This window comes from Globicephala melas, chromosome 20 (genome assembly GCF_963455315.2).
Source record: "Globicephala melas chromosome 20, mGloMel1.2, whole genome shotgun sequence".
In the NCBI taxonomy this organism is placed as follows: Eukaryota; Metazoa; Chordata; class Mammalia; order Artiodactyla; family Delphinidae; genus Globicephala; species Globicephala melas.
The window spans coordinates 11,089,612-11,113,016 of record NC_083333.1 but is presented as its reverse complement, the minus strand read 5'-3'; the positions used below and the strand labels follow the sequence as shown (position 1 = coordinate 11,113,016).

Genomic DNA, 23,405 nt, shown 5'->3' with positions numbered 1-23,405 from the left:
CACTGTACCACCAGGGAAGTCCCTATCATTAGTTTTTTTGTCTCAATTTTAAAACACAATGTAATCTTTTTGGAGACTTTTCAAAATTGAAATATAATTGACATATAACATTGTATATATTTTAAGTGTACAATGTAATGATTTGTACACATACATGTATATACATATATATGTATGTGTCACCGAGTCACTTTGCTGTACAGAACAAATTAACACGACATTGTAACATTTTTTTAAATTTATTTACTTATTTTTGGTTGCGTTGGGTCTTCGCTGCCGCACACAGGCTTTCTCTAGTATTGTCGAGCGGGGGCTACGCTTCGTTGCGGTGCGCGGGCTTCTCATTGCTGTGGCTTCTCTTTGTTGCAGAGCACAGGCTCTAGGAGCGCGGGCTTCGGTAGTTGTGGCACGCGGGCTCAGTAGTTGTGGCTCGCGGGCTCTAGAGCGCAGGCTCTGTAGTTGTGGAGCACAGGCTTAGGTGCTCTGTGGCATGTGGGATCTTCCCAGACCAGGGCTCGAACCCGTGTCCCCTGCATTGGCAGGCAGACTCCTAACCACTGCATCACCAGGGAAGTCCCAACACAATACTGTAAATCAATTATACTTCAATAAAATTTCTAAAACAAGATCTACTCTCTTAGCTTGGACACTTTTTAAAAAAATAGACTATATTTTTTTAGAGTAGTTCAGGGTCACAGCAAAAGTGAACAGAAAGTACAGAGCGTTCCACGTACCTACTGCCCCCACATGTGCAGAGTCTCCCCCACTATCAACATCCCCCATCAAAGTGGTACACTGGTAACAATCAATGAAGCTACACTGACATATCATTACCACCCGAAGTCCATAGTTTAAATAAATTAATTAATTTTTAGAAAACAACGTTGTTTATATAGGGTTCACTCTTGGTGTTGTACATTCTACGGGTTTTGACAAACGTATAATGATATGGATCCACCATTATAGTATCATATAGGATAATTTCACAGTCCTAAAAACCCTCTGAGCTCTGCCTACTCATCTCTCCCCATCCCCCAACCCTTGGCAACCACTGACCTTTTTACTGTCTCCAGAGTTTTGCCTTTTCCAGAATGTCATATAGTTGGAATCACATAGTGTGTAGCCTTTTCAGATTGGTCCTTTCACTTAGAAATATGCATTTAAGTTTCCTCTATGTTTTTCATGACTTGAGAGCTTATTTCTTTTAATGTTGAACAATATTCTATTGTCTGGATGTACCACAGTTGATTTAGCCATTCACCTACTGAAGGACATCTTGGTTGCTTCCAAGTTTTGGCAATCACGAATAAAGCTGCTATAAACATCCATGTGCAGGTTTTTGTGGGGACGTAAGTTTTTCAAATCATTTGGGTAAATACCTAGAAGCATGAGTCCTAGGTCTTATGGTAAAAGTATGTTTAGTTTTATGACACTGCCGAACTTTCTTCCAAAGTGCCTGTATCATTTTGCATCCCCACTAGCAATGAATGAGAATTCCTGTTGCTCCACGTCTTCATCAGCATTTGATGTTGTCAGTGTTTTGAATTTTGGCCATTCTAATAGGTGTGTCGTGGTATCTCATTATTGTAGGGAAATGACATACGATGTTGAGCATCTTTTCATGTGTTTATTTACCGTTTATATACCTTCTTTGATGAGGTGTCTATTCAAGTCTTTTGCCCAATTTTTATATCAGGTGGCTCTTTTTTCTTTTTGTTCAGTTTTAAGAGTTCTTTGTATGTTTTGAATAACAATCCTTTATCAGATATGTCTTTTACAAATATTTTCTCCCAATCTGCAACGTGTCTTCTTATTCTCTTGACAGTGTCTTTCACAGAGCAGAAGTTTTTAATTTCAATGAAGTCCAGGACTTCCCTGGCGGTCCAGTGGTTAAGAGTTCATGCTTCTACTGCAGGGGGCATGGGTTTGATCCCTGGTCAAGGAACTAGGATCCCACATGCCATGCGGTGTGGTCAAAAAATAAAAATTACAATTAGTAAAAATTATTTAATTAAAATCAACGAAGTTCAGCTTATCAATTATTTCTTTCATGGATCACGCACAGAAGTTGGTTCTGCCTTTGGACATTTTAATTACCTGAACCAATAAATGCTCTTTTTGTTTCAGTAGAGTTGAGTTTCTGTGTCCTGATATGTTTCCTTAAAATGGACTCTAGTCATGGTCAGCAATAAATGATTGACATCTTTACTTTTGTTAATATAATTTTTAGAATTTACACTATATATTTTCTCTTTAAAAGGATTTTTTGAAACATATTCAGTGTCATAACTGGGTTTATAAAAATTATTTACAGGGGCTTCCCTGGTGGCGCAGTAGTTGAGAGTCTGTCTGCCGATGCAGGGGACACGGGTTCGTGCCCCGGTCCGGGAGGATACCACATGCCACGGAGCGGCTGGGCCCATGAGCCATGTGCGTCCGGAGCCTGTGCTCCGCAACGGGAGAGGCCACAACAGTGAGAGGCCCGCGTACCAAAAAAACAAAACAAAACAAAAATTATGTACAGTCATACCAAGATTTCCCCATTTTGGGAGTTTTTATTTCACTTCATCTCTTGGTGAGTTAAAATATCTTAAAAAAAAAAAAAAAAGGAGAAGAAGGAGACATAGTGGTATTTCCAAACCCAAACATTCTCAGAAATGCAGTTCTCTCAGAAATGCAGTTCTCTTGCCCTTCACACGCAAGAGGAAACTTGCATACACATACAATAACTGACTCATAGCTTGTGTCATGACTACAGACATTGCTCCTTTGTCCTCTGGGCATTTAGTGTTACAGAGATGTCTCAAGACCGACTTTTGTTCCTTTCTAGGAAGCCTTTTAACTTTGCTGAGTTGTATTCTTTAACTCACATATTTAGTCAGGGTGGATCTGGGTTCAGTTCATTTTTTTTTTTTTCAGTTCATTTTTAATACTTCACCTGGGATACAGTACGCCCTCCAGCCCACTAACTCAAGTGGAGCCACGCCCTGGGGAAGCCTTCTCCCAGTACAGATTTGTCACCTGTGACATCACTCCCACCAGCTCTGTTCTTATCTTTGGGAGCAGCTGGTTTCCTTATCTTCCCTTGTGCTGTTTTAATCGCTGGTCCTTTTTTTCTAATCTTTTGGTCCTTTTCCTGTGCATCTTATTCAAGTTTGTCCTCTGTTACCCTCTCCTGCTTTGCCCCACTTTCAGTTCTGTTCTTTAGTGCTTCTCACGTGGACTTTAGCTCTCTTTGTGCATTTTTTGAGTTTCCATGCAATTCTCCTTCTTTCCCAAACACGCACTGGTGCCTTTTCATCTCAGTCTTTCGTTCCTTAAAGAACTCTACTCCTCCTTCTAGTGAAACCCTTCCTGAAAATTCCTTCCAAATCCTACAGTAAATATTTCTCAAGAGTTCTGTTTCTTTCTTTCAGTCTTCAGGACGATGTGCCCTTTCTCTTGTTTTGATAAAGTTTTTCAGAATCCCTATAATGTTTTTAACATTATTATTCCGTGCATACGGAGTTGTACAAAATGTAATAGAAATGAATACACACCACCCCACACACACAACTTTTCTTTTTTTCTCTTTATTTACCCTGAAAAGCAGAACCATCTCTCAGACTCATGACTGATGAACTTGTAGTGAATATGCGGCTTCTCTTGGCCCTACTCCCTGTCCATCAGGACAACGGCTGAATCCCCGCTCCAGGCTTAAGTGGGAAGACCCGCGACATGAGCGTCACAGCCGCTCTAGTGGTTCAACGTCACTTCTGGAGACTCAGCAGAACCACACGTCCTCTGCCTCACCTCGGACCCAGGTTCCCCACCTCTACTCCCCAGGGCTTGTGCTTCTTTCTCCCACACTGTTTCTGAATACCTGTTCTCTACACAATTCTCTTCCTATGGCTTCTGCTTATTTATGGATTCAGTTGCCTTGTGGCTTTTGCTCACTCCCTGCTTTCATACTTCTCTCAGTTCCCTCTGATGACTCTCAGGTTAGGGCCATCCTTCCCTCTGATGACTCTCAGGTTGTCTTCAGTCAACTTTCCCAAGAATGAAGATCCAATTCATTGATCAGTCATCATTCAGTAAGGGTACCTCTCTCTGTTGGGCAGAGTTCTTATCTCAAGCAACCACACAGGTCTCTGGTTTCATGTCTGCTTTTGGGTTGGCTACTCCTTCTTGGATCCATCAGCTGTGGCTTAGATAATGGGGTCTGTGTCAGTCAGCTATTGCTGTGGAACAAAAAAATCCCACGAAGTCTTAGGGGCCTACAAATATCAGCATTTATTTCACTCATACATTGGTTTCACTCAACATTGGTTGAATGAAACCAATGGTACTGGCACAAAAACAGAAATATACATCAATGGATCAGGATAGAAAGCCCAGAGATAAACCCACGCACATCTGGTCACCTTATCTTTGACAAAGGAGGCAAGAATATACAATGGAGAAAAGACAGCCTCTTCAATAGGTGGTGCTGGGAAAAATGGACAGCTACATGTAAAAGAATGAAATTAGAACACTCCCTAACACCATACACAAAAATAAACTCAAAATGGATTAAAGACCTAAATGTCAGGGCAGACACTATAAAACTCTTAGACGAAAACATAGGCAGAAGACTCTATGACATAAATCACAGCAAGATCCTTTTTGACCCGCCTCCTAGAGTAAGGGAAATAAAAACAAAAATAAACAAAAATAAACAAATGGGACCTAATGAAACTTAAAAGCTTCTGCACAGCAAAGGAAACCATAAACAAGACGAAAAGAGAACCCTCAGAATGGGAGAAAATATTTTCAAATGAAGCAACTGACAAAGGATTAATCTCCAAAATATACAAGCAGCTCACGTAGCTCGATACCACAAAAACAAACAACCCAATCCAAAAATGGGCAGAAGACCTAAATTGACATTTCTCCAAAGAAGACATATATATGGGCAACAAATACATGAAAAGATGGTCAACATCACTAATCATTAGAGAAATGCAAATCAAAACCACAATGAGGTATCACCTCACACTGGTCAGAATGGCCATCATCAAAAAATCTAGAAACAATAAATGCTGGAAAGGGTGTGGAGGAAAGGGAACCCTCCTGCACTGTTGGTGGGAATGTAAATTGATACAGCCACTATGGAGAACAGTATCGAGGTTCCTTAAAAAACTAAAAATAGAACTACCATATGACCCAGCAATCCCACTACTGGGCATATACCCTGAGAAACCATAATTCAAAAAGCTACATGTACCACAATATTCATTGCAGCACTATTTACAATAACTAGGACTTTGAAGCAACCTAAATGTCCATCGACAGATGAATGGATAAAGAAGATGTGGCACATATATACAATGGAATATTACTCAGCCATAAAAAGGAACGAAATTGAGTTATTTGTAGTGAGGTGGATGGACCTAGAGTCTGTCATACAGAGTGAAGTAAGTCAGAAAGAGAAAAACAAATACCGTATGCTAATGCATATATATGGAATTTTACAAAGCGGTACTGATGAACCTAGTGGCAGGGCAGGAAAAAAGATGCAGATGTAGAGAATGGACTTGAGGGCACAGGGTGGGGGAAGGGGAAGCTGGGATGAAGTGAGAGTAGCATTGACATATATACACTACCAAATGTAAAATGGATGGCTAGTGGGAAGCATAAGGAGATCAGCTCCATGCTTTGTGATGACCTAGAGGGGTGGGATAGGGAGGGTGGGAGGGAGGGGATATGGGGATAGTGGGGATATATGTATACATATAGCTGATTCACTTTGTTGTACAGCATAAACGAACACAACATTGTAAAGCATTTATACTCCAATAAAGATGTGAAAAAAAAATGCTGTTGTGTGCAGCTCAAAACAGAGGGAGGTTTAAAAAAAACAACAAAAAAAGACTCTTTACCCTGCAGTTGACAGAAACACAACTCAAACTGGTTCACATAATCAAAAGTTTCCAAGGACTGATAAGGCTTCAGGCATAGCTGGATCTACACGTTCAAATGATGTCATCAAGGCTTAGTCTTGTGAATTCCTTAGCAGTCCAGTGGTTAGGACTCTGCGCTTCCACTGCCAAGGGCCCAGCTTCAATTCCTGGTCAGGGAACTAAGATTCCAAAAGTGGGGGGAGGGGGGCGCGGGGGGGGACTTAGTCTCTCTCCATCTCCTGACTGGTCTTTCCTCTGGATTTTCTTCACTCTCCAGCAGGCAGGTGACGATATGCCACCAGCAACTGCAGCAGCGCAACAAAAACAGGAATTCTTTGACCTCAGATTGCCAACAAGAACCAGAAGTTGGTTCCCATGGGACTGGCTTGGACCACGTGGCCACTGCTGAATCAAACATGGAGGCCAGGGGGATGGATGCTTTAATCAATGAGACCTCAGTGGTGGTCTCAACTGGAAGATGGTTCAATAAACAGACATTAACAAGAAGAAACAAAAGGATAATGAACCTCCACCACCATCTTTAGTTTCTTTCCAGGAGGAACTCTCCCTATGGGACTAATAGGGCATCATACACTGGCTTAGTGTGTCCTCGGTTACAAAATGTTTCTCACCCTCACCTTGACTCTTTTTTTTTTTTTTTTTTTTGGCCACCCCACGCGGCTTGCAGGATCTTAGTTCCCCAACCAGGGATCGAACCCAGGCCGCAGGCAGTGAGGGGTGCTGAGTCCTATTCACTGGACCGCCAGGGAACTCCCTAACCCATTTAATCCTCACCACCTGCCCGCGAGCCGAGGGCATACCTTGGCTGTATACCCTTTGTAGAGATGAGGCAACTGAGACAGAGACATTAAGGGGCTTGGCTAAGTCACAAAGCAGGTAAGGAGCAGACCGAGGTTCTGTGGAGAGGTGTGTGCAGAAAAAGAGGAAACACACTGAGCCCAGGCAACGTCCTCTGTGTGTCAAGCTCCCCCACCTCCTCCACCACATCCTCCCCATTTGCCTGCGTCTCTGCTGCGGCCCCGTGTCTCCTGCCTCTGTCCCTTATCATCAGCTACTGCCAGCTTCACCACACCTCCTCCTCGACCTTTGCTCCCGGCTTGTTTTTCCCTCTGGACCGGGGAACCCCGGGCTCACTTTCAATTGCTGCCTGTCCTTTCCAACAGCCTCAGGATGTGCACGGGAAAGTGCGCCCGCTTCGTGGGGCTCTCCCTCATCCCCCTCTCCCTGATCTGCATTGTGGCCAACGCCCTCCTGCTAGTGCCCAACGGTCAGATCACCTGGACCAAGGACCACCTCAGCTTGCAAGTCTGGCTCATGGCTGGCTTCATCGGCGGGGGCCTGATGGTGAGAGGGCTGGCCAGGGCACACGGGCCAGGGGGCTGGGTGCCACTCTCCGGGGTCCTGAACAGGAGGGAGAGGGAGTGAGGGAAAAGGATGGCTGCCCGGGAAGGGATGGCGGTAGCTTGGGGGGGAACCGGAGCCTGCCCAGGCTGCCCCCAAACACTGAGCACTCTGTAGGGGAGGTTCTCAGCCCCAGGGTCCTGAGCTGAATGTCTGAGGGGGATGAGAAGGAAGGAGCCTTACTGCTCGAAACTCTTCCCTCCTGGGTAGGGAGTATGTCCTACCAGCCCCTCGCCATCCCCACTGCTGCGCAGATGCTGGAAACACCTCATTACAGGGGTTGAGGCAGAAGGAACAGCTGGTTCCATGGGAGGTTATCAGGTTAAGACAATAATGGGCTTGGTGCGGGTGTGGTTTACAGTGACAGTATCTGGAGCCAGGGAGCGATGTCGCACATCAGTCTTTCTACCTATCAACTCGGTGTCACTTCCCCCATTTCCATGTCCCTTCACTCTCCACCCAGGTTTCTGGATGCCCACTGTGCGCTGGGCACTAAGGACAAACTCAGAACTCGGGTCAGTATGGTGGAGAAGGGGTCCCCGTGGCTTCCTGGAGACTAGGATCTGTCAGGAGAAGTTGGGGAAGGGGAGACACAGACTTCCTGGACTTTCTAACCCCCATTCGCCACCCCCCTCCCCACTCAGGGAACTTTTTTGTTGTTTTGTTTGTTTGTGCACCGCGTGGCATGCAAGTTCTTGGTTCCCCCACAAGGGACTGAAACCGTGCCCACTGGCTTAACCGCTGGACCGCCAGGGAAGTCCCTAGGGGAACTTTTTGGAAGGTCAAGCGATTTAACATCTTTATGGCATGAAGATAAAAGATCTACCCGGCACGGTTCCCCACTTCTCAGGATGGCTGACTGATGAAATTCTCAGGGGGATGCCTCACCTTTGTCTCTTTCACTGGCCACAAGTCTGTTAGCTAATGGGGACACCTCTTCGCCTTTACCCAACAATCCCCTCTTACCCATCCAGGTCTTTCCTCCTACTTCCCCCACCCATGGATTTATGGCTGTTGGACTCCATGCCATACCTCTGACCTCAACCCTCTCTGAGACGTCACACTCCTCCCAACCCCACCCTCTCCGCCGCTGTCACATCACACCCCTCCTCCAGCCCAAACCACCACCACCTCCCCACGATCTTACTTGCCTGCTTCTGAGGAGACCCCCCAAGGATGCCCCCCCAATATGCTCATTCCCAGCTTCCCTCCGGCCTCCATGCTCTCAGCCACCCTGGAGAAGGTTCTCAAGTGTATTCACAGTTACTGCTATACCACAGGGACACAGGCGAGGGCCCTGCACTCCCTGAAGCAGGTGTTTCTGCTGGAGAGACACACAGTATCAAGGAAGCAAAAATGTATGCCCCACAGGAGGAAGGGCTGCCTGTTTCATTGGCTGCTGTGTGCCAGGAGCCTAGGCCTGGATTTACAGGCACTGGATTAATAGCGAATGAACAAAGTAAACAGACGAGTGAGATGATCTCAGATAAAAGTAGGGACCATCAAGAAAACAAAGCAGGATGCTGTGTAAAGAGCTCCTGAGGCAAGGTGGCGGGGGCGGGGGGGGGGTCACTTTTTATAGCATTTTCAAGGAAGGCCTTGATGAGGTGACTTCTGAACTGAGACCCAAAAGACAAAAAGAAGGAATCAGCATGACAGACAGGTGAGTACAAAGTGTAAGGCAGGAATAGGCCTGCACATCTCAGGGCTGGAGAGGCTGCCAATCGGAGGAGGGCAGAGGCCAGAGCACCTACACCCTTGAAAGGCACAGTGAGGAATTTGAATTTTATTATAAGTGCACAGAAAACTATTGAAGGACTTTTTACCTTTTTAGAAAGTCATACAGACAAATGCCCAGATCCTTAATATATAGCTCAGTGAATTTTTATAAAGGGAACACACCCATGTTCTGGGCACTCAGATCAAGATGTGGGTCATTACAAGAACCCCAGACATGCCTCCCACCAGGCCCTACCCCACACCAACAAGGGCCTCACTATCCTGACTTCTATCCCAGAGGTTAGTTTTGTCTGGTTAGCACTTTATATAAATGGAATCATACAGAGTGGACACTTTTGTTCTGGTTTTTCGAGGTCAACATTATGTTTGTAAGTTTCATCCATATTGTTACACAGTGCTGTAGTTTACTATTTCTAATATTTACACAATTATTTCCATTGTGTAAGTATTACTACAATTTATTTAAACATTCTACTGTTGATGGACATTTGGATACTTCCCAACTCGGGTTTATTCTAAATAATGCTCTATAAACATTCCTGTAAATGTCTTTAGGTGAATGTACGTTTGCATTTCTGTTGGATAGATACCTAGGAGTAAAACTGCTGATTCTTAAGGTATGCAAATGTTCAGTGCTAACAGATATTACCAAAGAGTTGTCTGAAGTACTTATGCCAATTGTATTCCCACCAGCAAAGGATGAGAGTTCTAGTTGCTCCATATCCCGCTGGATATGGCTGGCTGCTGGGTGGTGAGTAAACAGTAGGAGGTCAGCACTGTGTGCAGAAAGACCAGACTGAGGTCACTACAGTTGTCCAGGGGAGATGATAGTGGCTTAGATGAGGCCAGTGGCCATGGAGATGGAGAAAATTAAACAGACTCCAGCTATAAACTCAGTGCTTCCTCCTGCCTTTTCAATTACCCTTCTCTTTTCAATGAGACGAGATAGCAGAGAGCAAGACAGACGAGTTCAGACAACAAAAGGAAACACTTTGGCTAGCAAAGTAAAGATCAGGGACTTCCCTGGTGGTCCAGTGGCTAAGACTCCGTGCTCCCAATGCAGGGGGCCCGGGTTCCATCCCTGGTCGGGGAACTAAGATCCCACATGCTGCAACTAAAGATCCCGCATGCTGCAACTAAGATCTGGTGCAGCCAAATAAATAAGTAAATATTTTTTTAAAAATCACAAACAGGGCTTCGCTGGTGGCACAGTGGTTAAGAATCTGCCTGCCAATGCAGGGGACACAATGCAGGGTTCGATCCCTGGTCTGGGAAGATCCCACATGCTGCAGAACAACTAAGCCCTGTGCGCTACAACTACTGAGCCTGTGCTCTAGAGCCCGTGAGCCACAACTACTGAGCCCGTGTGCTGCAAGTACTGAAGCCCACGTGCCTAGAGCCCGTGCTCCACAACAAGAGAAGCCACCGCAGTAAGAAGCCCGCACACCTCAACAAAGAGTAGCCCCCACTCGTGGCAACTAGAGAAACCCTATGCACAGGAACAAAGACCCAACACAGCCAAATATAAATAAATAAATTTATATTAAAAAAAACACAAACAGAGAGGTCGTTTGAAATTGGTAAATCCAAATTCCAGGTGTCTTTGGATCCAGGAGCTTCTGAGTAAGTGATGTAAACAGAAAGGCTAAGCAAGGGGGCCAGCATTGGCCCTAGACCTGCCATGAGACATGGAAGAGGGAAGAGTGTCTGGTGGAAAGTTCATTCAACTCTGCAGGTGTTTCTGTAAGGTTGCTGTGGATGATATAATGGAACTAAAACTCTCAGCCCCTCCTTTGGAGAAGATCAAAATGCCACCTTGTTGGTGTGTGCCAGACAAGGAAGACAGGGAGGCACAGATCCAGAGAGCTGTGGAATTCCAGAGATGGGAAGACAGGCAAAGAACCTGGTCTGGTGCAACAAAGTTAAGGCTGGAGCCAAAAGTGAGACGCCTCGAACGCCTTCCTGGAGTTCAGTCTTGATAGGCTACTCTTTGAGGAGACCCTAAAGGATTGGATCGGGAAAAGACCAGTTGAAAGCTAAGTTTAATCTGGCGGTAGCAATGTAGTATGGAATGTGAGTTGGCACAGGGCAAGAGATACAAAAATCTAGTAGGGAGGCTGAGCACATCCTTCTCATGGGAGGTGATTGGGGATTGACCATGGGGAAGAAAAAAGGACTGACAGATTCAAGAGCCATTGAAGGAAAACTCCCAAAGACTTGAGGTCTGGCTAGGTGTGAAGGATTCAAGTTTTTAGGCTGGGGTGACCTGCAGGATATTTCCACTGATGGAAACAAGAAAGCCAAAGGGAGATGAATTGGGGGGAACAAATTGTGAGATTAGTATGAGGCTGGATGAACTTAAGCTAAAACCAAGACATTCAAACGAACATACCCTTCAGGCAGTTAGATTTGAATTTGGAGGCATCAATTTAGGAGACAACAAGTGTTAGAGGAAGCAGCTGATGCCCTGGAAGGGGATGGGCTCTCTGAGGAGGGCCACGGGAGAAAGAAAGACAAAGAGGATCAAGGCTGTATCTTGGGGACTCCTACTCTTCCCATCAGAGTCTTACATGCTCCTCCACCCTCCATCATAACCCCAGTCCACCAGGCATTCCAACACCACTATTCCTTCCTGCCGCTGAGGGACTCTATAGTTATTGACCATTTACTCTGAGCAAGTCTTGACATCAAGGCAACCTGTTATTTCATTAAATCCTGAGAACAGCCCATTTTACAGAGGACAAAACTGAGACCCAGAGAGATGAATCAATTCACGGAGTGTGAAGTGAGCACAAGGTTGGCATTAAACCCAGGACTCCTGACTCCCATTCAGTTGGGCACCTACTGTATGCTGAGATTTATGGGGGATATAATGATATTGCGCCCTATCCTCCTGGAGGCTACAATCTGGACAGAGATAAGTAGGCACATAAATATAGATAAATTTAAAGCAGAGCCCCACAGTGCTCCAGGAGAAGTAGAGATAAGATCTCCCTATAGTCCAAATGGCTGAAGGCATCACAGGAAGCTTACCTCGTCACAATACGGGGTAAGTGCTGATCCAAGTTGGGGACCTGGATGACTCGCTATCACATCGACTCTGATCCCACAGGTACTGTGTCCAGGAATTTCCGCCGTCCGGGCAGGGGGCAAAGGCTGTTGTGGTGCAGGCTGCTGTGGGAATCGCTGCAGGGTAAGATGCAAATTAAGACGGCACTCAGCATACGTCTTTGAATCTGTCTTCGAAGAATCACACCTAAACGCCTCCACAGAATTCCCAGCTTCACGAGGTCCTCTGCAGAGTCCTAGGCTCCATCTTACCGCTCCCTCGCACCCGCACATGTTAGGCTTCAGTGGGCCTGACCGGAGGGAACTACAATCCCCATGAACCTCCGCGGCCAGTGGCTCTTAGAATTAGCCGAACTCCAAGCCCTGGAGTTTGACGGGAAATGTATTTTTAACGAGACTGGCTAGAGCTCAGTAACAAAGAGGGGGCGGGGGGAGCTAGGCGCGCTTTGCCCACGAGTGGGGCGGGGACGGCCCAACTCACCTCTCCTCGCACTCTGTATCCAGATGCTGCGATCGGTCTTCTGCTCGGCGTTCGGGATGCTTGGTGCCATCTACTGCCTCTCGGTATCAGGAGCCGGGCTCCGAATTGGACCGCGATGCTTAATGCACGGCTCCTGGGACTACCACTTCCAACACACCGCGTAAGGCTCAGCCTGTATTCGCGCCCCCGCCTCCATTCTCTGCTACTGCCCACCTGCCTGTCCCACGTGGACCGAGAAACCTAGGTGGGATTCGGCTTCGAGACAGCTTCCTCCACGTGGGCCGAACGAGTCCTTTGCATATCCCCCTCGGCGCCTGCGCGGGGCGGGGAGCCCCGAGGGGGGCGCGCTCCTCGTGACCTCCTTCTCTCACGTGACCCTGCCCCGCCCGCAGAGGCTCCTATCTGCTCAACCGCACTCAGTGGAGCTCGTGCGCGGAGCCGCCACGTGTGGTCTGTTGGAACGTGACACTCTTCTCGCTGCTGGTGGCCGCCTCGTGCCTGGAGATTTTGCTGTGTGGGGTGCAGCTGGTGAACGCGTCCATTGGTGTCTTCTGCGGCGATTGTCGGAAGAAGGAGGTGGGACTGTGTGGGATGGAGCTGTCGAGGAAATCTATTTGCTACATGACTAAGTCCTCACTTTTTTTCCGCAGGGCGCCCCTCACTGAGGCTCCACGGACCTGGTCCGTCGCTCCTGGACACCCGCCTGGCCCGCCCCCGCCCTGGAATAAACTATTTAGAGCTCTCTTCCGCGTCTCAGATTGTGCCCTTTACAAGGAGTGTCCGAAGGTCTCCATATACACCGTGGCTTGGGGCTCTCGTGTTTGGAACCCTTGCACCCCGCTTGTTATTTCCTTAATAAATAGTTATTGAACTATTAGTGCACTGGAAATACTGTGTAAACAAGACAGGCAAGTTCTGTGCTCTTAAAGAATTTAACATTCCAGGGGTAGAAGATGGGCAATTTTTAAAAGAGGCAATAGATTATTTTAATTGGTGATAAGCACTTTTTAAAAACACGGAGAAAAAAAAAACACGGAGGTAGTGGGATAGATATTGACTGATGGATGGACTTTTTTAATAAGATAAAGTCCAAGAAAGAGAAATTGGAGCTGAAATCTGGTGGATGGGCTAACCATCTGGACAGTTGGGGGATTCCAGGCAGAGAGGGCAGCAAGGACGAAGACCCTCAATGGGACTCAGTATACAGAAAAGCCACTGTTTGAGTTTTGGCGCAGCAGGGAAGGAAAACTATGGAAAAGACATCTTAGCCTCCTAAGTTCTAGAAAATGAAACCTTAACACGATATAGCATTGTCACCTCCTAATTTGGTAGAAATTTCTTGATCTGGGGTCACTGGTGGTTCAGAAAGGAAACAACCTGGTCTCTTAATGGGGACGATGTGTCTGCAGAGGCTCACAGAAAGGCAGGGACTTCCTTACCTTGTACGCAAAATTGTGTTTAAGTGTGTCTTTTCTGAACTATGGGTCGGTAACTTTCAGTAGCTTGCCATGGACTCCTGAAACCAAATCCTAATTGGGCCTGGCCCAATGCTAGGTTAGGAGGAAGATGGGGCTACGCAGTTTCCCACCCCTAAAACAAGAGAGACCAAAGCCAAGACAGAGAAGCTTTAATAGCGGAGGTGGGACTAGGCTTGGGCTGGGAGAGGGCGGCGATGGTGTCAACTGCGGCAGCAGAAAAAGCGCGCGTCGTTAACAGCGGTGTCATCGCGGAGGCCTCCAGGCCGCTCGATCTTGGTCTGCAAGCCGCACACTCCTTTAGGGCAAGGCTCACTCCAGTTTCCAAAGTCTCCCCAGGACAGACCGGGCCCCTGCAGCTCCGTGCTGTCGGAGCAACGGAAGCGCACGTTGTTCGCAGCCGTGTTGTCCCCGGGGGTCACGGGTGCCTCCACGCGAAGCGAGAAAGCCACCAGGAAGCCGCCGCCGGGACACCACAGCGGCTCACTCCACGCGCCCCACCTGCGAGGAAAGCAGAGACGCGCGGTCTCCGCGGGCGCCCTCACCCACCTCCAGCCGGACCCAGGCCTCGGGGCTTCCCAGTCAGGTGCTCCAGTCACCTGACCTCCACCGAGGTGCGGAGCTGGGAGTCTCCCACCCGCTTCCCAGGTCTAAACCTCCCCACAGCGCTGGAGGAACCTGCCTATCGGTAGGGGATGCGTGTAATGGAGAGTAAGGGGCATACACCGACCCTAGGGGATCCTCGGCCCCTGCCCCCCACCTTCCAGACTGGGACTCCACCACGTGCGTGTTGAGCTCCGCATTCCCGCGTGCGCAGTGCAGCCGGATTCCGTTCAGAGCCGTGTCGTCGCCAGTAATGCCTTGGGGGGGCTCCACCTGGGCGGCGGAGGACGAGTCAGAAGACTGCCATCCTCTGCTTGGGGTCCCCACCGAGACCTAGGCCTGAGCCCCTACCTTGAGTGAGAACCCGCTGGCGAAGAATCTGTCAGGACACATCTCTGGCCAGGCCCAGTCGCCCCAGGGCCCCCCGTTGGTCACCTCGATGACCAATGTGTAGCCGCTGGACACATCTGCTCTTGCACGCCCGAAGCACGTCGCCCACAGCAGCAGAAGCAGCTTGGCTCCCGCGCCCCACTCCATCCCGCAGCCTCTGTGAGCCCAGGCCCTTTGTGCAGGTGTATACCACCTTTGCCCTAAGAGGGCTCCGACTGCGGAAGGGCCACCTGGATTAAGTGACACTCAAAACTAATCCGTTCCGGAAGCCTACAAACTTGTTTCTCAGCTCAGGGAGACTGACGCTCCCAGCGCCAGAGGAGGAGGGTTTAAATAACCACCAACCTACCGAACGTTTACAGACTATAGGCCACGAATCGTGGTTAGCGTTTTGCTGGCATGTTTTATTTAATCCACACAACAATTTTAGGAGGTGAGAATTACCATTCCTATTCTGCCAGTGAGGGAACTAGGGCTGCGAAATTGCAAGCGACTTGCCTAAGGTCACAGTCAGCAAGCCAGGGAACATTCCAGCACTAGGAAATGGGGAACCCACGGCTAGGGATGGAAGTGATGGTTCCAGAATCCCACTGGACAGGGACCCCAGGGAACTCCAGGATGTGAGGGAGCATCGAAGTGAGACAGGGCAAGAATCCATGAACTGTGGGAGCTGGGAAGCATCTTGTGAGTGATTGGGGCCCCGAATCCTTGAGAATCTGGGACATTCCTTCCCCTCAAAAGAAAATGTACACAGAGACAGGAACAGATTTAAAAAGTTTATGGACAGGGAACTGAGAACAGGAGACGACGCTATTTCTTTCATCGCTTCCTGTAGCCTTTCCCTCCATGTTTTTCCCCCTGTGACCACCAGGGGGACTCCTAATTAAAAACAAAAAATTGTTGTGGGGAGTACCACCCCTGATTTGCCTGCCCTTCATACAACACATTCCTTTGTCTATTCAATATCACTTATTTAGAAATAATGTGTTTGGGCCCAGGCAATATTCTAAATGCTAAATAGAGCAGCCACCAAGAAAAGGCCCCTGTCTTCATCAGAGCTCACATTCCAATGGGGGAGACAGATGATAAATTCTCCAATGGACCCTGAGCTCTGTGAAGGCACATTTGTCTTCATGGGGCCTAGTACAGGGCCTGGCATGTGGAGGTAGTTAATAAAGGTTGGTTTGATGAATGATTGAGGAATCAATTTGGAGATTAAAAAAAGTAAACTACAAAAATGTAAAAGGTGACAGCCTAAACTATATAATTGAGACCTCAGGCATCCAGATTAAGATAAGGTCCCCTGGGCTTCCCTGGTGGCACAGTGGTTGAGAATCCGCCTGCCAATGCAGGGGACACGGGTTCGAGCCCTGGTCCGGGAAGATCCCACATGCCGCGGAGCAACTAAGCCCGTGCGCCACAACTACTGAGCCTGCGCTCTAGAGCCCGCGAGCCACAACTGCTGAGCCCTCGTGCCACAACTACTGTAGCCCGCGCGCCTAGAGCCTGTGCTCCACAACAAGAGAAGCCACCACAATGAGAAGCCCGCGCACCGCAACAAAGAGTAGCACCGGCTCACCGCAACGAGAGAAAGCCCGCGCGCAGCAACGAAGACCCAACGCCGCCAAAAAATAAATAAATTTATAAAATAAAAAATAATAATAAGATAAGGTCCCCTGGGGACAGGATAGAGAATTTAGAAGAGGGTGTTCTCTGAATCCCAGGTGCCCCATGCTTGAACTTAAAAGGTAAGATTTATGGAGCAGCTGTAGTAAGCTTTTCCATTTACAGTGTTTGCACATACGATATCAGTTAATCCTCACATGAAGCCTGCAAAAGAACATATTATCCTCAATGTACAGTGGAGGGAACTCAGGCCCAGAGTCAACTTAGGGTCCACCATTGCTCAGTGGGGGAACTGGTTCTGACCTCAGCCTCTCCTCACAATAACCAGCCCTCCTCTTACTACAACCTGGCCTTACAGGGAAGGGAAATGTAGCGACGTGTCACTGCTACCGAATCCCCCAAATCCTCTTCATTGATTCCCTCTCTCCTCAGATGCTGCCCTCTGGGGCAAAGGGCACAGGGGAGAGGGACTTAGTAGGTTAATTATTAACCCTTTGCGCCTCAGGCACTGCGGCTTCTCTCTCCTCCTGGAGGCGAAGGGACAAGGCCTGGCGAGGGGCTGGTGAGGGGGCGGTGGTCCCTGCAGCAGCCATGCGGGTCGCACTGCCTCAGCCGGTCCCTCGGCGCTGCTTGCGCAGTGCGATTCCTCTTGCTGTCTTCACACTACTGCTTGTTTATCTCTGGGCTCGGAGCCTCCGTGAGTACCCCTTCCCTCACCTGCTCTGGGAGGAACCGGGGAATCCAGGCCCTTGAGACCTAAGGTCTCTCCTCAAGCCCTCGTTGTTCTGTTTCACTTCCCTCAGGTGCCCTCTCAGGCTGCAGATCTGGGGCCCAGTCCTGCATTGCCAGGGAACCGCCTCCTTTCCAGGTATGCTCCCGGAAGGGCTGGGACTGGGAGCTCCAGGTAGGACCCTGAGCAGGGGGAAGTGCACCAGGCTGAGGATCCGATGAAGGGCAGGCCCTCCTCCTCCTCTCCCTTCTCCCGTCAGAAGCTGAGAATACAGCAAGAGGGACACCATCTAGATTTTAGGAATAATTTCTTCAGAGCCCAACTGGGCTGCTTGGCGAACCCAGCAAGCTAGGGCTTCTGCTCCCACTCCGTTCCCCTCCTATCTCACCCCCAGGTCCGGCAACAGTCGGGACCCTTGGAGGCCCCGGAACGGGAAGAGCCTCAGTGTCTGGGCCCTCAGGGGATGCTGGGCCGCATGATGAGGCCGTTCCGCGCCAGTCTGAACCCGGAAAGGGATGTGGAGTTGTCGCAGTACCTGGCAGGATGGAGGGAGCTAGTCCGGTGAGTGGTCTCTCCCCCAACCCCATCCAGTCCCCGCCTCTTTGTGGCTCCATCGCCCTCTCTCAAACCTTCCTACCCTTCCCACCATCACACACAGGTTCCTAATTCCCCTCGGCTCCATCTTCGCCTTCGCCACAAGCGAGGCCTCCGCCAAAGTGACAGCCCTCGAGGCTCTGGTGCACGGCCCAGAGGCCGCGCACTACACGTCGCTGGCGACCATGGTGGCGTGGGAGCGGCCCGGGATCGCCCCACGACTCTCGGCCGGGTGCCCGGGCTCAATGACGATGCTCTTGCTGCACCGTGCGCTACGCTGGTCCCAGCTCTGCCTCCACCGGGTGGCTACCGGGATGCTCGGAGGCCCGGACGCTGGCGCTCAGTGCAGCGACGCCTACGGCACGGCCCTGGCTCCGCACCACCCCTGGTTCGTCCGTCAGGCCGCTCACCTCGCATTCCTCGCCTTCCCGAGTCGCGGCCGCTTGCTCGAGCTGGCGTGTCCGGGTTCCAAAGAGGCGGAGGCGCGGAACGCGCTGGTCCGGGCCGCGGGCACCCTAGAGGACGTCTACAACCGTACTCAGGGCTTGTTGGCCGACGGCGGCCTGCTCGAGCTGGCCTGACGCCTACTGGCCGGAGGAAGGAAGCGCCCTGGGGAGGGGTCGGTGCAGCTCCAGGTTGAGCCCTTGGCCCCGCCTCCCGGTGCCGGGGGCGTGGTCTCCATATACCCCCGCTTCCTTGGTGACGTCACCACCCCGGAGGCTCACCTTGATAGGGGTGGGTTTTTTAGACCCTGCCTCTATCCGCAATCTCCGGGAGAAGGGAGGAGCTGTGGGGAATAAAAAGTATTCTTTGGGACTTCCCTGGTGGCAGTGGTTGAGAATTCGCCTGCCAATGCAGGGGACCCGGGTTTGAGCCCTGGTCCGAAAGATCCCACATGCAGCGGAGCAACTAAGCCCGTGAGCCACAAGTACTGAGCCTGTGCTCTAGAGCAGCGAACCACAAGTACTGAGCCCACAGGCCTAGAGCCCTTGCTCGGCAACAAGAGAAGCCACCGCAGTGAGAAGCCTGCACGGCAAGGAAGAGTAGCCCCTGCTCGCCGCAAGTAGAGAAAAGCCCGTGCACAGCAACGAAGACCCAACGCAGCCTAAAATAAATAAATAAATAAATAAATAAATTTTAAAAAAAGTATTCTTTGGTAGCCGTCGATTTAGGGCGTTTTGTGTGATGACAGCAGGCGCTTAAGGGAAACAGGAAAAAATAGATGTGGGAAGATGTGTCATCCCTGTTTCCGGCCGCCGAGAGACTCATGCTACCCCTGGCCTATGTCAACCACTCCTACAGCTTCAGTTGCCAACTACGTGCCAAGTCTCCAGACCAGACCTGTCCCCTGAGCTGCAGCCCCCATAAAGCAAACTCTTTCCCGGACACCTCCACAGACACCACAAATGCAACACATCCAACACGAATCCAGTCACCTCCTCCCAGAACTGCACCTCTTCTTGTGTTTCCTATCTCAATAAATGACACCCTTTCCTGTCAACTACCCAAGGCTAAAACCTGTGCGTCTTGCCTCACACCAAGCAGGTGCTCAGCTCAGTAATGTATGTTTATTAAATGACTCCACTCCCACAATAGTAAAGTTACACACTGATAATTCCCAAATTATAACTCCAACCCACTTTCCCCTGGACTCCAGAATACTATATATCACTTCCTTATTCCACATCTCCACTTGGATTTCAACTAGAGATAGCAAACTTAACAAGTCCAAAACTGAGCTTCCAATATTCTCTCCTCCCAAAATACTCCACAGTCCTCGCTAGCTCAGCAAACGACAATTCCATTCTTCCAAGTCCTTAAGCCAAAATCCTTGCAGTCATCCTGACTCTTTGGTTTCTCTTTCATCGTACCCACCTCCAAGCAGTCAGAATCTATTTCTCACTATCTCCACTGCTACCAACCTTGTCAAGTCAACTTCATCTATCACCTGGATTATTGCAATAGCCTCCTAATTGTTTCTCTCTTCCATACTTTGCGTCCCTACAGTGTATTTTCAATAGAGCAGCCAAAGTGATCTTTAAAATATAAAGCATATCATGTCACTTCCCTGCTCAAAACTTTCCAATGGCTTCCTATTGCAGGAAATTTTCTGGATCATATTTTCAGTTGAGAATGATGAAAAGCTTCTCAAAGGCCCTATGTGATCTGATTGCACTAGCCAAACTGACCTCGTCAATATTCATTGAATATGTCAGGCATGATCCTGCCTCATGACTTTGCACTTGATCTTCCCTCTGTCCAGAATGCTTTTCCCCAAAATATACAAATGACTTCCCTCCTTCCTTCTGGTCTTTATTTAAATGTCTCTCCAGTGAGACCTTCCCTGCTTATTCTTTCTAAAATTTCAACACACACACACACACACACACACACATCTTCCTATCTCCCTTCTTTGCTTTTTCTTCTTAATATGATTCACTATTTAACATGCTGTATATTGCACTTACTTTTTTGTCTCCCTTAATACATGTAAGTTCCATGGGGCTAGGAATTTCTGTCTACTTTGTTCCCTGATGTACTTCCAGTGCCTGGCACCCAGTAGACATTCAACAGCTTTTGTTGAATGAATGTATGAGCACTAAAAATAGTTCAGATGGCTGGAGACAAGAGTGTCAAAAAGAAAAGAGGGGATTGCACAACAAAGTAAATGTACTTCATGCTACTGAATTGTACACCAAAAATGGTTAAAATGCTAAATTTTATGTTATTTATATTTTATTACAATAAAAAATTTAGAAGTAAATAAGAGATGTGATTCCAGACAGGTGGGCAGGAGTGAGTACATGAAGGGCCTTATAAACTATGTTACAGAGACAGGACTTTATCTTGAGAGTTAATTTTAAGTGGGGGATTGTCTGGATCATATTTTCAATTCAAAACACCAGCTCCAGGGATTCTCTGGTGGTCCAGTGGTTAAGAATCCATCTTGCAATGCAGGGGACTCTGGTTCAATCCCTGGTCAGCGAACTAAGATCCCACATGCCGCGGGGCAACTAAACCCACGTGCTGCAACTACAGAGCCTACCCGCCACAACTAATGAGCCCCTGTGCTCTGGAATCCGTGCATTCTGGAGCCTGCACACCACAATTAGAGAGAAGACCACGCACCACAACGAAAGATCCTGCGTGACACAACTAAGACCCTACGTGGCAAATAAATAAATACTTAAAAAAAAAAAAAAAAACACCAGCTCCAGCTGCAGTATGTAGAAATAGTATGGCAGGTTCATAGGAGGACTACTCCACACAGTAACAGCAAAATACACATTCTTCTCAAGCACACATGCAACATTCTCCAGGATGGACCATAGGGTAGGCCACAAAAAAGTCTCAATTAATTTAAAAAGGTTGAAGTCACAAAATATTCTCCAACTAAACTGGAGTGAAATTAGAAATCAATAGCAAAAGGGAATTTAGAAAATTCACAAGTATGTGAATTTTCCTAACCAACCACTGGGTCAAAGAAGAAATCACAGGGAAAATATTTTGAGGTTAGTGAAAATGAAAACAAAACATACCAAAACTTGGGATACAGCATAAGCAGTGCTCAGAAGGAAACGTGTAGCTATGAATGCCTATATTAAAAATGAAGAAAGATCTCAAATCAACAGCTTAACCTTCTACCTTAATAAACTAGAAAAAGAAAAGCAGGGAATTCCCTGGCAGTCCAGTGGTTAGGACTCCCCGCTTCCACTGCATGGGGCCTGGGTTCAGTCCTTGCTTGAGGAACTAAGATCCTGCAAGCCACGTGTCACAGCTGAAAAGAAAAAAGAAAAGAAAAGAAAAAGGAGAGCAAACTAAATCTAAAGAAAGCAGAAGGAAGGAAATAATAAAGATTAGGGTGTAAATAAATGAAATAGAAAACAGAAAAACAATAGAATCAACTAAAACAAAATTTGGCTCTTTGAAAAGACCACTAAGATTGACGAACCTTTAGCTAGACTGACCAAGAAAAAGAGAGAGAAGACTCAAATTACTAAAATCAAAAATGAAAGAGGGGATGCTGTGGAGCAACTAAGCCCATGCACCACAACTACTGAGCCTGCACTCTAGAGCCTGTGAGCCACAACTACTGAGCCTGTGTGCTGCCACTACTGAAGGCTGTGTGCCTAGAGCCTGTGCTCCACAACAAGAGAAGCCATCACAATGAGAAGCCCGCACACCACAACGAAGAGTAGCCCCCGCTCGCCACAACTAGAGAAAGCACACACGCAGCAATGAAGACCCAATGCAGCCAAAAAAAAAAGAGTTTATAGAAGAAAATACAAAAGAGTATTAAAAAAAAAAATGAGGGACTTCTCTGGTAGCGCAGTGGTTAAGAATCCGCCAGCCAATGCAGGGGACACAGGTTCGAGCCCTGGTCCAGGAAGATCCCACATGCCGCAGATCAACTAGGCCTGAGTGCCACAACTACTGAGCCTGCGCTGTAGAGCCTGCAAGCCACAACTACTGAGCCCGCATGCCACGATTACTGCAGCCTGCGTGTCTAGAGCCTGTGCTCCGCAACAAACAAAAGCCGCTGCAATGAGAAGCCTGCACACCACAACGAAGAGTAGCCCCCGCTCGCCACAACTAGAGAAAGCCCGCGCACAGCAACAAAGACCCAACACAGCCAATAAATAAATTAATTAAAAAAAAAAAAAAGAAGAAAGAAAGAGCGGGTGTTCCCTGATGGCCTAATGGTTAGGATTCCAGGCTTTCACTTCTGTGGCCCGGGTTCAATCCCTGGTCAGGAACTGAGATCCTGCAAAAAAAAAAAAAAAAAAAGAGGAAACATTACTAACGATCTTACAGAAATAAAAAGTATTATAAGGAAATACTGTAAACAACTGTAGGCCAATAAAGTAGATAACCTAAATGAAATGGACAAATTCCTAAAAAGACACACACTACCAAACCTGACTCAAGAATAAGTACAAAATCTGGGACTTCCCTGGTGGCGCAGTGATTAAGAATCTGCCTGCCAATGCAGGGGACACAGGTTTGAGCCCTGGTCTGGGAAGATCCCACATGTCGCGGAGCAACTAAGCTGCAACTAAGAAAAAGCCCATACGCAGCAATGAAAACCCAATGCAGCCGAAAATAAATAAATTAATTAACTTTAAAAAAAAGAAAAGAAAGTGAGGAGGCAGTCCATGGAATGGGAGAAAATATTTGCAAATTGTATGTCTGATAAAGGTGTAGTATGTAGAATATAAAAAGAACAATTAGGATTATGGGATTAACAGATGCAAACTACTATACATAAAATAGATAAACAACAATGATTTACTGTATAGCACAGGGAGCTATACTCATATATCTTGTAATAGCCTATAATGGAAATATATATA

General features: G+C 47.9%; 4 protein-coding genes across 5 annotated transcripts in view; 2 read left to right on the top strand and 2 right to left on the bottom strand.

Moving 5' to 3' along the window:
- CXCL16 (C-X-C motif chemokine ligand 16) overlaps window positions 1-13,492 on the bottom strand; it is a 38,664-nt gene extending 25,172 nt beyond the window's left edge. Inside the window, exons 1-2 of the mRNA XM_030862284.3 lie at window positions 12,634-13,492; window positions 12,117-12,269 (exon numbers count right to left, since the gene is read on the bottom strand). The gene's annotated coding sequence lies outside the window, so the exon portion shown is untranslated. The remainder of the gene's footprint in view (window positions 1-12,116; window positions 12,270-12,633) is intronic.
- Window positions 7,113-13,356, top strand: TM4SF5 (transmembrane 4 L six family member 5). The gene is made up of 5 exons (XM_030862298.2): window positions 7,113-7,286; window positions 12,196-12,276; window positions 12,657-12,793; window positions 13,026-13,209; window positions 13,284-13,356. Exons 1-5 carry the CDS (start codon window positions 7,113-7,115, stop codon window positions 13,296-13,298), a joined length of 591 nt encoding a protein of 196 aa, XP_030718158.1. The 3' UTR covers window positions 13,299-13,356.
- A 751-nt stretch (window positions 13,493-14,243) lies between the features above and the next one.
- VMO1 (vitelline membrane outer layer 1 homolog) lies at window positions 14,244-18,730 on the bottom strand. Of its 2 annotated transcripts, none has more exons than XM_060290006.2 (3): window positions 15,063-18,730; window positions 14,869-14,984; window positions 14,244-14,474 (listed from the first exon to the last, which is right to left on the bottom strand). In XM_060290006.2, exons 1-3 carry the CDS (start codon window positions 15,246-15,248, stop codon window positions 14,312-14,314), a joined length of 465 nt encoding a protein of 154 aa, XP_060145989.1. In that variant the 5' UTR covers window positions 15,249-18,730; the 3' UTR covers window positions 14,244-14,311. The 2 variants fall into 2 exon arrangements, with proteins under 2 accessions (XP_060145989.1, XP_030718156.1); XM_030862296.3 differs by having other exon boundaries at window positions 14,244-14,609; window positions 15,063-18,723.
- On the top strand, window positions 17,653-19,257 carry GLTPD2 (glycolipid transfer protein domain containing 2). The gene is made up of 2 exons (XM_030862317.2): window positions 17,653-18,018; window positions 18,116-19,257. Exons 1-2 carry the CDS (start codon window positions 17,921-17,923, stop codon window positions 18,630-18,632), a joined length of 615 nt encoding a protein of 204 aa, XP_030718177.2. The 5' UTR covers window positions 17,653-17,920; the 3' UTR covers window positions 18,633-19,257.
- The last annotated feature ends 4,148 nt before the right edge of the window (window positions 19,258-23,405 follow it).

Bases quoted from the DNA above. Each gene is read 5' to 3' on its own strand.
- TM4SF5 (XM_030862298.2), top strand. From the start codon at position 7,113: ATGTGCACGGGAAAGTGCGCCCGCTTCGTGGGGCTCTCCCTCATCCCC. The intron at 12,277-12,656 runs GTAAGATGCAAA...CTCTGTATCCAG, and splicing joins GCTGTGGGAATCGCTGCAGG to ATGCTGCGATCGGTCTTCTG. The intron at 12,794-13,025 runs GTAAGGCTCAGC...CCCCGCCCGCAG, and splicing joins TACCACTTCCAACACACCGC to AGGCTCCTATCTGCTCAACC.
- VMO1 (XM_030862296.3), bottom strand. From the start codon at position 15,248: ATGGAGTGGGGCGCGGGAGCCAAGCTGCTTCTGCTGCTGTGGGCGACG. The intron at 14,985-15,062 runs GTAGGGGCTCAG...TCCGCCGCCCAG, and splicing joins CCAGCGGGTTCTCACTCAAG to GTGGAGCCCCCCCAAGGCAT. The intron at 14,610-14,868 runs GTGGGGGGCAGG...CTTTCCTCGCAG, and splicing joins GTGGAGTCCCAGTCTGGAAG to GTGGGGCGCGTGGAGTGAGC.
- GLTPD2 (XM_030862317.2), top strand. From the start codon at position 17,921: ATGCTGGGCCGCATGATGAGGCCGTTCCGCGCCAGTCTGAACCCGGAA. The intron at 18,019-18,115 runs GTGAGTGGTCTC...CATCACACACAG, and splicing joins GGATGGAGGGAGCTAGTCCG to GTTCCTAATTCCCCTCGGCT.